Source organism: Cinclus cinclus, chromosome 12 (assembly GCF_963662255.1).
Source record: "Cinclus cinclus chromosome 12, bCinCin1.1, whole genome shotgun sequence".
Taxonomy (NCBI): Eukaryota; Metazoa; Chordata; class Aves; order Passeriformes; family Cinclidae; genus Cinclus; species Cinclus cinclus.
This window is the reverse complement of record NC_085057.1, coordinates 1,481,425-1,495,302: the sequence shown is the minus strand read 5'-3', so window position 1 is coordinate 1,495,302 and position 13,878 is coordinate 1,481,425. Positions and strand designations below refer to the sequence as shown.

The window sequence follows — 13,878 nt, the reverse complement described above, 5'->3', positions numbered from 1 at the left end:
CTATGATGAGGTCAGTTTCTTATTATAGGTTAATTGTGTTTGGTTTTGAGGTCATCATTGATTGTTTTCTTCAGAAATACTTGTTAGAGCCCTCATTAGAGAAGTTGGAAGGTAGCACATGTACAACACCAAGTATCTCAGGGAAATGTTGACTCTTAAATCATAAACTGACACAGAGAAGAAAAATCAGTAGAAATAGTTAGGTTTTCTTTTAGATGAGACCAAGCAAAGCAAGAGGAGAGCACCTTTGCCTCTTACCAGGAGGAGCCCCAGCATTTCACAAATTTTGGTCCTGGGTTTTTTTGAACAGGTTGTTGTAAGTGATGAGAGCATCTCCATGTGTTTGTTCTAGCTGGGCATGGGACAGTTGGATAAACTGAAGGTGTTTTGTTCTGTGTCTCTGAGTCTGAGTGGAGTTGTGCCTGGATCCATCAGTGTTTGTACACAATTCAGTTTGTAGCATTTTCCTGTGTAGCATTGCAGTTGTCTCATGCACGCTCGGGTTATTGTGGGGAGGAAGAGGAGCATTCTTAGAACTGAACTCTGATTCTTATTCTAGCTGCTTCACTTAAAAAGTAACAAATACTTAACAGTAAATAAGAGGCTTCCAGCTCTGCTAGAGAAGAATGCAATGAGGGTGACCTTGGATGAAGCTGGAAATGAAGGTTCCTGGTTCTACATCCAGCCCTTCTACAAACTGCGCTCCATCGGGGACAGTGTAAGTGCTGGGAGCAGCATCCTCACGCATCCCTCTGGGCACTGCCTGCATTTGGGAGGCCTGTCTTGCAATTAATGCAATGCACACATCTCCCAGTGCATGATGATGATGCAGGAACAACCTTTTTGCTATGCTGTCATGAGGGGGAGGAGAATTGCTATGGTAACTTGTATTTTGGAAACGTGGAATGATGTAACATTGGAGGGAATAAGGGACCTAATTAGGCTGGCCTTGCACAATTCCTGCTCAATTCAAAATGGTAGGAAGTGTTGAGCTCCTTCAGGAGGTTTGGAAGGAATAATTAGCATCTTGGTTTTCAGTGCTGTCAGTTTAGAGTCAAAATTCGTCATCGGTTTGGATATGAGGAGTGAGGTAATAAGGAAGTGAGATGCTCCTCTTGATGGGAAATCTTTAAATGCATTGCCACTTTAATCCCTTCTTTTTTAATATCTGAGTCACTTGGGAATAGAATGTTCCTGAAACCAGGAGGTCATCAGCTTCAGTGTGCTCTTGGGTTCAGGCCAGGTATATTTGGCACCTAAACACGGTGAATTTTTCAATCAACCATCATTTATCCTGTAGCCCCATCTGTACCAGAACTCGGTCTGCTTCTTTTGCAAGGCTCTGAGTCCAGTAGCATAGGGGTTTTTGCCTCAGTGACTGGGTTTGGGGAGCTAAGTTCTGTAGCAAATGGAATCCTGGTGGAACACTCAGACTAGCCCCTCTCCAGACTACAGAAAGGTGATTTCGTCCCATTGTTCCCATTAAAAATAAATAAAAGAAAAAAGGAAGAACAAGCTTTCTCAGGGTGCAAATTTTTCTGATGCTGCGCTTCTCTGCAGGTTGTCATTGGAGACAAAGTAGTCCTGAATCCTGTCAATGCTGGCCAGCCTCTCCATGCCAGTAGCCATCAGCTTGTGGATAATCCAGGATGCAATGAGGTAAGGGGGCTTTGGCACAGCTGGAGCAGCTGTACAAACCTCTCTGTGCTTCAGCTTAGCTCTTTGTACGTGGTTTAGAATTCAGCAAGTTGGCTGGTATCTGTGGCACTGCTTAGGAATGGTTATCCTGGTAATCAGTGACTTAAAAGTGTTGGAGCTCTACTTTCTCTTGGGTGCTGGCAGAGGTTTGGGTTTGATCTCTTTTGTACGAGCGGCTAAAAACAAGTTGTTCCTTCAAAGTCGGGAGTTGTGGCACAGTGATGTGCCCCACACTAGTCACGGTGAAGAAAATTAAATCTACCAGCACAGATGTATAACAAGTGGCTTCCAAGTAAGTCAGCTGTGAAATTACTTGTTGTGGAGCAGATGCAGAAAGGACTTTGCTTCTCCAGAGCAATACAGCCAGGCCTGCAGTGTTCTGGTGAAGATTATCTGCAAAATAAGACAGTGGCTCGCGGCAGGATCTCGTGCAGGCACAGGACAGTGGGACTGATGGTCTCAGTTCTCCTTCTAGGTCAACTCAGTGAACTGCAACACCAGCTGGAAAATCGTGCTCTTCATGAAATGGAGCGACAACAAGGACGACATCCTCAAAGGGGTGAGAGCCAGAGCTGTGCCTGTCTGCAGCTGGGGCCCTGCTGGGCACTGCCCCTGCTGACCCTGCTGCCTGCCTTTGGCAGGGGGACGTGGTGAGGCTGTTCCACGCAGAGCAGGAGAAGTTCCTGACGTGTGACGAGCACAGGAAGAAGCAGCACGTGTTCCTCAGGACCACGGGCAGGCAGTCGGCCACGTCTGCCACCAGCTCCAAAGCCCTGTGGGAGGTGGAGGTAAGGACTGAACCCAGCCTGGGCTTGGCTTGTAGGAACAATTGTTCCTTCTGTTTATCAACGCTCTGTCTGGGTTTCTCGCTTTCGGTAAAACTTTCCTGGTGTTGCAGGCTGAAATGAAAATTCCTTCCCTTGCTGTGCTCTCTGAGCACGATCACAGTGGAGCTCTGCTCTCTGATGGTGCAGCACAGAGCTCTTCAGTTCAGGTGCTTTACAGTTCAGGAAAAGGGCACAGAAAAACATCAATGAAGTCATTTTCTTACCAGTCACTGAAGTTTAACAACAGCTCATAATTTCCACTGTCCTGCTGAGTGTACTGAAGGCTCTATTTTTGGTGTGGAATAATGTGATTATGTATATCCTCATTGGATAAGAGGCTGCAGCCCCTTCAGTTTGCCTGACTGGATTTTTCAATTCACTTGGCTTTTAAACAGAGTGACTAACACCTTGGCCATCACTGGCTTCTGGAAATAGCCTCAATCTGTTGGTATTGTTATCATTGGTTTATGATTTTACATCTCATTAAATTATGAACTGCGTATAACAATCAAAAAATAAATTGTAATGATGGATAGGTGTTTTTATATTCCTTTTCCAGAAGTATCTGCTGTGACATTCAGCTTCTCCTGTATTTCAAATGAAAGTTTGCCTGTAATTAACATTACTTTGGCACATTATCAGTCTGTGCTAACTGTCCATGCGTGTGCAGTTACCTGGCACAGGTGAGAGAGTTCTTCCCTGAGAGATACAGGTCAGCTGTGATGAGTTTTCTTTAGCAATCAGGTGTACCCACAGAGCAGCCAGTACAGGGTTACAGGTGTTGGAGGCTCTGCTTGCCCCACTTTGTCAGTAAATATAAATATTAATCCCTTTGTACAGCACTGTTGCATTTGAAATATTTCCAGGTGTCTTGCCTTAACCACTTTAAACAGTCAAAAATTTAGTTACAGCCATAGGGTAATGGATTTGTTGCCTTTTCTAGGGGTTTGTTTCAAGACCTGGCAACACATGCACATAGAGAGCATGTTGTTTAATTCATTGATGAACTGAACTATTCCCAGCCAGCTCAGAGCATTCCCCACACAGTCCTGGTCACAGAGAAAAGCTGGCTTTGTCTTGTCTCAGCCCCTGGTTGTGTTTGCTCTTCCCTGCACATGTGCTGAGGCAGATCCTGCTGGGGGGGGGGGGTCTATGCTGCATTCCAGGTGTGTTCCTGTCCTTGCAGGTGGTGCAGCATGATCCCTGCCGTGGGGGAGCTGGCTACTGGAACAGCCTCTTCAGGTTCAAGCACCTGGCCACGGGGCACTACCTGGCAGCAGAGGTACGTGGGGCTGGGCTGGCACCTCTGCTGCCCTTGCACTGTATGCTCCTCCTTTGGCACCTTCTCAAAATCTGTCATTTCCCATCCTAAAACTGGACACGGGGAGGGGAGGAGAGTGGTCGTCTGGATTAATACAAAAATAGATGCTAAACATAGGAAATGAGATGAAAGAGCTGAAGGAATACTGTGGTTTGGAGTAGGCATGAGCTGATTACACTTTCTGTGTGAATTCTGGAGTCAAGAACTTCTCCTGCAAAGAATAGGCACTAAATAGTATCCTGTCATGTGGGCACTGGAATCAATGTGACTTTATTAACTGATGAATAAATGGTAAATGACTGAGAGCCTTTAGGGGAAAATTAATTCAAGTGTTGGTAATTTCTCTTGAATCACTGATTTTTGAGCAGAATCATAGAACTGAGTATAAAATGAAAACACTGACTTCAGACCAGTCTGTAAGAACTGCAGATGAAGTCCAGATGAAATATCCCATTTTTTATTCTTCTGATAAGCAGATTGGAACACCAGAAGCTTTTTGTCACATGCACACTGCAAATCCTTTTCAGTAGTGATCCAGTGTAGAGCTTTTCCAGTAAATCTTGGGTTTTCTAATCAGCCAAAACAAAAACATGCTCTTAGATCAAGCAAGAATATCCCAGAGGAGATTGCTCACCTGACCCCTGGTTAGAATCATGTTTGTTCTAAAAGATTTCTCCAAGCCAGTAATTTCTAGTTGGAAATTCCACTTGGAATTTAAATAACAAAAAGCAAGCATAAACTGGTTAACTCTCTACTCTTACTCCTGTAGTGATTCTCCTGAATGAGATCTCTCTCCCTGCGTGTTTGCAGGTTTTTTTACCTGTGATTTGTAGCCTGGTGAGCCGTGCTGGGTTTGGGCAGTGTGCTCTGCATGCCTGGTGGTGCTGGAGCAGTGCAGGGCACTGGTGACCATGAGAGGTTTGGTGGTGCTCAGGCTGTTTCCCACTTGCAGCTGTGCTGGAGTTTTGACTGCCTGTGATTCTGTTCCATCAGGTAAACCCTGACTATGAGGAAGATGACCTGGAGTGTCAATCCTCAGTAAGTATAGGCAAGGCTGTGGTCCTGCCCCGGATTGAGGAGGGCTTGGCACATGCCCAGGGCTCACCTGGCCAGTGCTCAGCTGGTCTAGGCTTCCTTGCTAGTGAAGAAACTAAAAGCCTGAAAATGCTCTGGAGGCTTTTAAAGCCTATCCAAGGAGTGGGTGTTGGCACCTTAGTGAAGTCCAACCCACTTGGAACTGAATGAACACGTTGCCTGAACCCCCCTCAACTCCTCCCTTTGTGGCATCTTTTTCTGTCTTCCTGTTTCCTCAACCTTTGCTTCCTTGGAGCACTGTCCTGCCAAGGGCTGGAAATCAAGTTGCTCAAGGTGACACCAGATGGGAAGTGTCCCTGAGGGAATGTCCCCCAGTGCTGTGCCTATCTGACCTCTGTGCTTAAGCAACAAATTGGCTGTTGTTGTCAGGAAAGCAAGATAACAGAGGGCAGCAATGGCAGGGGGAGGGTGATTCCAGTGCCATTCCTCTCATTCTCCTGTGGGAGCCAGTCTGTGTTGTCAGTAAATGTTGTTGTGTCCAAGATTGAGTGTGTGGTGCTTTGTATTGATAGAAGCTTCTCTTTGGTGACAGAGGGAACTAGTGTTGCTTCAATAACTGAAAACAGAGAAAACTGGAACAGCACTTTCCGTTGTGGGTTTTATTTATTTAGTTGGATTTGATCATAGGCTTATGCAGCTTTTTTGGTCATTTATCCTGTATTAAGGAGGATTTACACCATTTGGATATGACAAAAAGCTATTCCTTCCATTCTTCAGAGATAGATGTGATGCTTGGAAATCCCGCAGGGTGCGTTTTTCCTCCTAAAAGGGTTTTTCATTGTAGCCTGGCCATTAAAATGCTTTCCTTGCCCTCAGATATTGAGCTGTTTTCCTGATTACTTTTTGGTGGCATTTGGCAACCTGGCTGCAGGAAACTTGGGAAAAAAACTGAACAAACCCCACCCACAGCTTTTGTCTGGGGGGAGTCCAATACTGAGATGGTTTGTTGGGTTAATTTTTGGAAAATTAATCAATGCTGAGGGCCTTTAGGGAGACACCCCTGCTCCTGTGGTGTGTCCTGCATGGATAGCATTCAGGCATTGTCTCAGCTCTCTGGTTTTTCCCTGCTCTCTCTCTTTACCACTAGATGGCAAAAATAGACCAGCAAGAACAGGACCAGGAGCACATAATTCGGCTCTGACAGGAAATTGCCACATCGTTTATCATTCGCTGGTGACAGGAGGGTGTAGGCTGCTTTATCCAACTTTATCCTAACTCCAACTTGAATCAAGTGTGAGCTGTCTGCAGGGTTTCTGTGCACAGCCCAGTGGTTTTATTGTTGCTTTCTCCTTTTCCCTCGGAGGGCTGTGCAGGAAGGCTTTCCATGGGCATGGGTGAGGTGCCAGCTTCACCTTCCAGCAGCTAAGGGTGCTGCTCTTGTCACCTTTGGGGTTGAATTTCAGTGCTCCCTGAATTGCCCCAGTTCTGCTTTCTGCTTTACTGCTCATGTTCAGCTTCGCCACAATTCCAAGAAGTGACCGCTTGTCTCCTGGAGGACAAGCTGTGAATGCAGAGCAGCTGTGTCCCTCACTGAATTCCCTCCCCTTGCTGGGGGGGGTGAAGGAGACAGCTGAAATTCAGAGAATTCATTCCAAGTGAGTGAGTTTCTCCCAGAATTTCTCTCCAGATGGACTCTGAGTGTAGAGTTGCTCCTTCCCTTCAAGGCACACTCCCAAAGTGTATTTCTGTTCCACACAGACAACTGCCTGTTCCCATGTACAAAATCAGACTTTAAATGTCACTGCTTTGCAGCCAAGTTCATTGACTGCAAATGTTTTAACTTGGGAGTATCCTGAGGCACCAGCAGCACTGGATACCTTTTCCATCTGCTTCAGGATGGCAGTGCCTTACAGCAGGGCTGTGACAGGCAGGTGCCTGAGTGCTGACTGCCTTGGGTGCCACCATGACAGAGAAGCTGAGAAGTTGGTTTCCTGGTCACCTTGAAACCTGCAGCCAGGATTTAGGTGGTTGTACATGGACAGCTGGTTCCTGTGTGTCAGGAGAGTGGGTGACTTCTTTAGGGACTTGTGATGGCTGGGAGCGCCCCAAAAAGGATTTGGAGAAAGTTGTTGTTCCGTTTTCTCAGTTCATCATTGTATTTTTTCCTACCCTTTTGTCTTTTTATCTGAAACCCCGGGGTTTTATTCAATTGATGGATCTTTACTTTGCTGAAGGAGGCTGGAAATTTGCTGGCACCTTGGGAATAAAGATCCTTCTGGTGCCGTGGCCTTTGGAAGGCATTTTTGTGCTTGAGAGCAGCACAAGAAGTGTGTGAACAGCGAGACTCCCAACTCCTTGATTGGCTTTTTGTTTCTCTTGCCTGGGACTGATGGATGTGGGTCCCATTTTTGCTGCTGAAGCCGATTATTTCCCAGCAAGGCTGTCGGTACATGGTGTGGCCGTGTTTTTATATTTTCAGCTCATTAATTATGTGGTTAGAGGGATAATTGCAACGTGTGGGATACGTTTGCAGAGCTGGTAGTGTCAGGATTGGGAATCCCAGCTGATGTGTGTTACCAGAAACCAGTCAGAGCTCGCAGTGTGCGTGGGGTGAATGGCTGGGAGGGTTTTGTCTCTTCTGGCACTGTCTGTGAGACATCGGTTCTGTGTTGGCACTCGGGAATCCCACCTGGGCGAGCGAGGAGTGGTTGGCCGGAGCGGCTGCTGTCGGTGTTGCTGGTGTCCGGTGTGCAGCTGCAGAGCCCTGTCTGCACCCTGCCTGGGGCTGTGTGGGGGCTCCGCAGGGCTCTCCTGACACCGTGGGGTCTCTCTGCAGCTGGACCCCGAGCAGGAGGCGGCGCGCCGGGGCCGGGGCGCCCAGGAGAAGATGGCTTATTCCCTGGTGTCCGTGCCCGAGGGCAACGACATCTCCTCCATCTTCGAGCTGGACCCCACCACCCTGCGAGGGGGAGACAGCCTCGTGCCCAGGTACGGTCACTGTCTGCCACAGCTCGGCAGCTTCTATGGGCTTTTTAAGTAAAGCTGCCCCAGATTATTTTCCTTTTAGCCTTTGGAATCAGGTTCCTCCTCAAATGAACGTGGAAATAATTAGGAAATGCCCGAAGCTTCGCTTGAGTGCTTTGCAATTGAGGTATAAGTAAGAGAACACCTTTTTACAGAGGGGAAAATGAAGATTAAGTGACTTCCTTGCCAGGAATGATGTGCTACTAAAAGCCTTGGGCGTCCTATCAAGGCAGTCATTCGTGTGACCTGTCTGTATTGTGTTAGGATGTAACACCAGCCGTGTAGCACTGGATTTTCTGGTGTTTATGTGTTCTTTACTGTTCTTGTGGCATCTCTTGCTGTTGAAAAGCTGCTGCTCCCTTCCAGGTTGCACACTCTGCACACAGCTCTTTCCTACTGCTCCCACTGAGAAAGCACAGCAAGTTTGTTCCATCTATTCAGCAATTCCCTAAATCATCAGGTACCCATATTTTGGGGTATCTCAGGGAGTTCTGGGCTGAAAACACCAGAGGTGAGGGGAGAAGTTGGCAGCTCATAGAAGTGGAAAAGTGAGGATGGGAGAGCTTTAGATTGTTGCTGTACAACAGCAGCTCAGGGTGGCTGTGGTTCTGTTTTAGAGCAGAACCTTTTCATTCTAGAATAAGCCTTCCTGAGGTGAATTCACAGAATGAGCTGAGGCAGTAAGAATGTTGTTGTGGTATGCAGGGTGGACAGAGATGACACTTCTTTTCCACTTGTTCCTGCCATCGTCTCAAAATCCCAACAATGCAGAGACTTCCCGGCTGGGGAGCTGACTCATGCTGGGGCACTCCTGACTTTTTTTCAGGAACTCCTACGTGAGGCTCAGGCATCTCTGCACCAACACCTGGGTTCACAGCACCAACATCCCTATTGATAAAGAAGAGGAGAAACCCGTGATGCTGAAAGTAAGTTCTGCTACTTTGTGTAAGCACATCCTTTGATTCCTGTACTTGCACAGAATTGGTGTTGGCAGGAGTTTGACTCCCTGAGCCTGTCACACACCGAGCATGTGACAGTAATGAACAGTGCCTGTGCAAAATATTTGCTCTTAATTACTGGGTTTCATGGTGGTTTTCCAGTTACACTGTTCAGCTTCTACTCCACAAAAGTCATCAGGAGGAAGATATTTTTTCCACTGTTTGCAGCAGCATTTTGCCATCTCACCTGCTGTTCCTTTGAGTTTAGGAGCAGCTCTGAGCTTGCACAGAGTGTTCTCAGGGTTTGGGTTCAGCAGTGGTCCCATGCTGCCTAAGCAGAGTGGGGTTTTTCTGTTTCCTTATCTCTGAGTGTGTGAGCCACTGCCTTGTTCCTGCCTTTGGGTTTGCTGATAAAGCTTCTCTGGGTTTCAGATTGGGACCTCTCCAGTGAAGGAGGACAAAGAAGCTTTTGCTATTGTGCCAGTCTCACCTGCAGAGGTTCGGGACTTGGATTTTGCAAATGATGCAAGTAAAGTTTTAGGTTCCATTGCTGGCAAGCTGGAAAAGGGAACAATAACCCAGAATGAGAGAAGGTAAGGAAACCAGAATTGGGATCAGATAATGTTGTTTCCTTTAGTCAGTAACTGTTTTTTTTGAAAATGTGATCAGAGTAAGGTGTAGAAGAAGGGTTTGGTTTCCTCCTTGATGAGATTTGATATTGCTGAGGTTCTCAGGCCTGATCTGTCCAGCCCTCCTTGTCCTCTGGGAAGTGAGAGCATGACAAATGTTGTGAGCCTGGGGGACTAATCCCCAGCATACCTCTGCAAATGGAGTGTGGGAATTCCTAATCCATCTTGTGAGGACTGCACATGTGACTTGGTGCAAATCCTCTGACCCTGTCTGTGAAAATGTGGCCACACAAAAAGACCAGGGGGTGGCTGTGTCACACCAGGGCCCTTGTGCTTCCATAGCCAGTGCCTTTTATTTGGCCTTGGGAGAGATTATCACCTGATTTATTGTTTGTGGCAATTGAAAGAAGTGCCAAGTAGAACTTGGCAAGTGGAGAGTTGTCCTAAAGTGATTTTCTTGTCTTGCTGCTGCTCTGGTTTAGCTGTTGGACATTGAGGCTGCAGCAGTGGAGGAGCATTAGTTCCTAATTCTAAGTTCTGTGCAAACCTCTGAGCTTTATCGAGTTTCTAATTGCTGTTTTTCACTTACCATTTAGAAATCTGTGTGAACTTAGCCTGGCACTGCTCTTCTAGCACAGAGAAATTGTATTCTCACGTTAACAACTTCTTTCTCTTCCATAGATCTGTTACCAAACTGTTGGAGGATTTGGTCTACTTTGTTACTGGTGGAACTAATTCTGGCCAGGATGTCCTCGAGGTGGTGTTTTCTAAACCTAACAGAGAACGGCAAAAGCTGATGAGAGAGCAGAATATTCTAAAGCAGGTGGGCTGTGGTTTTCTCTAAGCTCTGCCTGTGAAAAGAGTTCTTGGGAAAAAAAAAAAATCATGATAACAGAGAACCTGGCCAGGGCTTGGAGCAGCCTGGCCTGGTGGGAGATGTCCCTGCCCATGGCAGAGGATTGGAACAAGATCATCTCTATGGTCCCTTCCAACCCAAGCCTTTCTGTGGCTCTGTGGAATTTTGGTCTCAAATTATTGGGACCGAAATGTCGTTTGAGTTTCCAGCTTTCAGCAGGCTCTGGGCAGTGGAATGCAGGCTCATCATTTCTGCAACTTAAAATTCCAGCAGATGTTGTTGAATAAAGGTGATGAGCATCTTCTCTCCAGGCTGCTCCATGACCAAGAACTTCGGTGGCTACAGCATATTTCTGATGTATCTTTTGAAACACAAAGGCACAGAGCTTTGACACTAATGCTGAGCAGAAGAAGGCAGTGCCTCATGGGGTTGTGTCTGTGGTTTTTACTCAATCTGTAGATTTTCAAGCTGCTGCAAGCCCCGTTCACAGACAGTGGGGACGGGCCGATGCTGAGGCTGGAGGAGCTGGGGGACCAACGCCATGCACCCTTCAGACACATCTGCAGGCTCTGCTACAGGGTGCTCAGGCACTCCCAGCAGGACTACAGGAAAAATCAGGTTGGAAATGTCTGTCGTGATCAGAGGCACCGGCAGGGTTCCTGTGCTCAAAAAATAAAAGCTTTTCCATCAAGTAAGCCCTGCTCTGCTGTGGTTTCACAGTCAGCAAGAGATTTTGGGATGGCTCAGTTTCATTCTGTTTTTCATTTTTCATCTCTGTCAGAGACTATAATGTAATTAGCACTGGTTCTAACTGGGATTTGAGAAAACAACAGAATTTCTAACTGTGCCACGCAAGTGAATTACAAGACTCTGTTCACTCTTGCTGACTTCAGGCTCCATTGAAAGTTGCCATGTAAATTGAGGCTGTTCAGTTTTTGTTGCCATGTATTAAAAACAAGGTCCTGTCAGATAAGTGTAGATGCCTTGCTGGTGTCTAGCCCAGGAGAGAGGGAAGGGATGCAGGTGTTAAGGTTGTCTGTTGTTTGCCTTCTTCCACACAAGCAATTTGGATTTAGCCCAGTTTGCTCCTTGTGATGTTAGTATTGACAAACATCCATGTGTTTTCTCTTATTATTTCAAATTCTGAGGGTTAATTGCACCCCCTTCCCCCTTGCCTGTGTGTTTTGAAGGAATACATTGCCAAGCAGTTTGGCTTCATGCAGAAGCAGATTGGCTACGATGTCTTGGCCGAGGACACCATCACAGCCCTGCTCCATAACAACCGCAAGCTCCTGGAGAAGCACATCACAGCTGCTGAGATTGACACCTTTGTGAGTCTCGTGAGGAAAAATAGGGAGCCCAGGTGAGAGCTGCATTCTTGAATATGTGATTACCCTTCTCCTTCTGGGTAAAGTCAGTACCTGCCAGCTTGCTCGGGAGGAAGCACAGGCAGTTCACTGTGTTCTGGCACTCGCCCTGCCATCCCCTCGGGCAGCAAGTCCTGCTCTGCGCTGTTCAAGTGCAGTTCTGAATGGTTGCTTCCTGAAACGTGGATTGCTTCAGTCCAGATCTCAGCAGTGATTGATACCCTTTTGGCTCGTGTTTTCCACCAGGTTTTTGGATTACCTCTCGGATCTGTGCGTTTCCATGAACAAGTCTATTCCCGTGACACAGGAGCTGATTTGTAAAGCTGTGCTGAACCCAGCCAATGCAGACATTCTCATCGAAACCAAGTAAGTTTGTGCCTTTCAAGATGCTTCTCCTGGTGTGAAGCAGAAGGAAGGTGGTTCAAAGCCGAGCACGTTCCAGGGAAGCAGGGAATGAATTGTTGTGTGGGGTCCTTTGCGAGCTCAGGGAACGGGGCTGGGGACAGCGGGCGTCTGCCAGGTGCATCCTCAGCCCTGCAGGCAGAAACCCAGCAGATCTCTCCTGTTTGATCCAAAGCACACAGGCTTTGCAGGGAGGTGTGCGGGCTCCTGGGGTGTCCTCCCCCAGCTCTGAGGGAGCTCAGCTGGCAGCAGAGCAGAAGCTGGTCCAACTCTGCTCACCTTTCCTCCCATCGAGCTGGGGTTTAGGTCTCCAGCTCTCCTCTGCCATTGCTGAGGCCTCGTAGCAGACACCAAATCCTTCTTGTTTGTCTTTGATAAAGATGGCTTGATTCAATATACGTACTAGGGAATAGATAACCATTATCAAAATACTGCCAAAGGGAAGCAGTAGTATTTAGTATTTGAATGCATTTAAAACACGAATGGCTGCACATATACTTGCGCATTTAATTCTTCTCATGAAATCATAAAGGCTGTGTTTATTTTCACAAGCACTTCAGATTGGTACATCGCTTATTTGTCCATCAGTATTTAATTGGGGTTTTTTCAGGTGTTGATATTTTCTTTGCTGGAAGCCTTTTTAGCATCAGCAGCTGATTTATTTCTAGTTACTTCATCACATAAACAGAAAAGTTCTGATCCATTTGGCATCTGTGGGATACAGAATGAATCAATCTTTTCTTTCCCATATCTTTTCCTGGTCTGTTGAACAGTTTTTGAATCAGTTCCCCTGTAAAGAGGGTTTTGAAAATCCATTTTTAACCTCCTTGTTTCTTCATCTTTTTCACTTGAAAGGAGCTGAAATGTTCTTCTTTTTGAGGTTGAATGGGGAGCTTATAATCTAATGCTTTGAATAATACACCCCAATGATTTGGTGTAGTAGAAAGGGTAAGATACATTTTAGCAAGTGTCTTAAATGTGAAGGATGTGTGTGGGTCTGGAATGGAACCTCCCCTCCTCCTGGCAGGCTGGTGCTCTCCCGCTTTGAATTTGAGGAAGTGTCCAGTGGAGAAAATGCCTTGGAAGTTGGAGAGGATGAGGAGGAAGTGTGGTTGTTCTGGAGGGACAGCAACAAGGAGATCCGCAGCAAGAGCATCCGAGAGCTGGCCCAGGATGCCAAGGAGGGGCAGAAGGAGGATCGGGATGTGCTCAGCTACTACAGGTGAGCAGCACAGAGCAGTTCTGAGCTCAGCAGGGCTGCCTGGGGAGGAAAGCTGCTGTTTCATGCACAAAAAACCTTCAGAGAGGGAGGGTGAGGTCTCTCAGAAGTGAGAGCTCAAAGCGCAGAGTTACTCGTGGTGAGGAGTCCAAGTATTGACATGAGCCTGTTTAAACTAACTTTTAAAAATCAGTTCAGGCTTTGAGTGTGTTGAATTTCTCAAGCACCTGGTGTTTGGTTTCCTGCTGTGGGTGTTGGAAGAGCCCCTGCAGGTGACCACGGGGTTCCCTGTGTTCAGGGGGCACTTGGGGTTTGCAGGATTTGGGTGTGTGGATGGCTTTGCTTTTGGTTTGCAAGAAACCACTGCTGTTCTGTGTGCCTCCTGCTTGCTCTCCAAGCCATTAGTGGTTCTGAATTGACAGCAGCACGAGCATGAAGTGGTGTTGGTGCCCCAGGCTGGGTGTGGAGGCTGTGCAGGGCTGTTTGCACAGCCCAGCCGTGCTTTGGGCACTCTCACACCAGCCGTGTTTCCAGAGGACTTGACGAGACACTGAGTTCTTGG

General features: G+C 47.0%; 1 protein-coding gene across 1 annotated transcript in view; it reads left to right on the top strand.

Annotated features, from left to right (window-relative positions):
* The window catches only part of ITPR1 (inositol 1,4,5-trisphosphate receptor type 1), a 157,414-nt gene that overhangs the window by 49,014 nt on the left and 94,522 nt on the right, over positions 1–13,878 (top strand). Inside the window, exons 6-19 of the mRNA XM_062500846.1 lie at positions 560–718; positions 1,561–1,659; positions 2,174–2,257; positions 2,340–2,486; positions 3,712–3,807; positions 4,840–4,884; positions 7,718–7,869; positions 8,732–8,831; positions 9,276–9,436; positions 10,154–10,295; positions 10,788–10,946; positions 11,519–11,691; positions 11,942–12,061; positions 13,125–13,319. Coding sequence (XP_062356830.1) covers positions 560–718; positions 1,561–1,659; positions 2,174–2,257; positions 2,340–2,486; positions 3,712–3,807; positions 4,840–4,884; positions 7,718–7,869; positions 8,732–8,831; positions 9,276–9,436; positions 10,154–10,295; positions 10,788–10,946; positions 11,519–11,691; positions 11,942–12,061; positions 13,125–13,319 — 1,832 coding nt within the window. The remainder of the gene's footprint in view (positions 1–559; positions 719–1,560; positions 1,660–2,173; positions 2,258–2,339; positions 2,487–3,711; positions 3,808–4,839; positions 4,885–7,717; positions 7,870–8,731; positions 8,832–9,275; positions 9,437–10,153; positions 10,296–10,787; positions 10,947–11,518; positions 11,692–11,941; positions 12,062–13,124; positions 13,320–13,878) is intronic.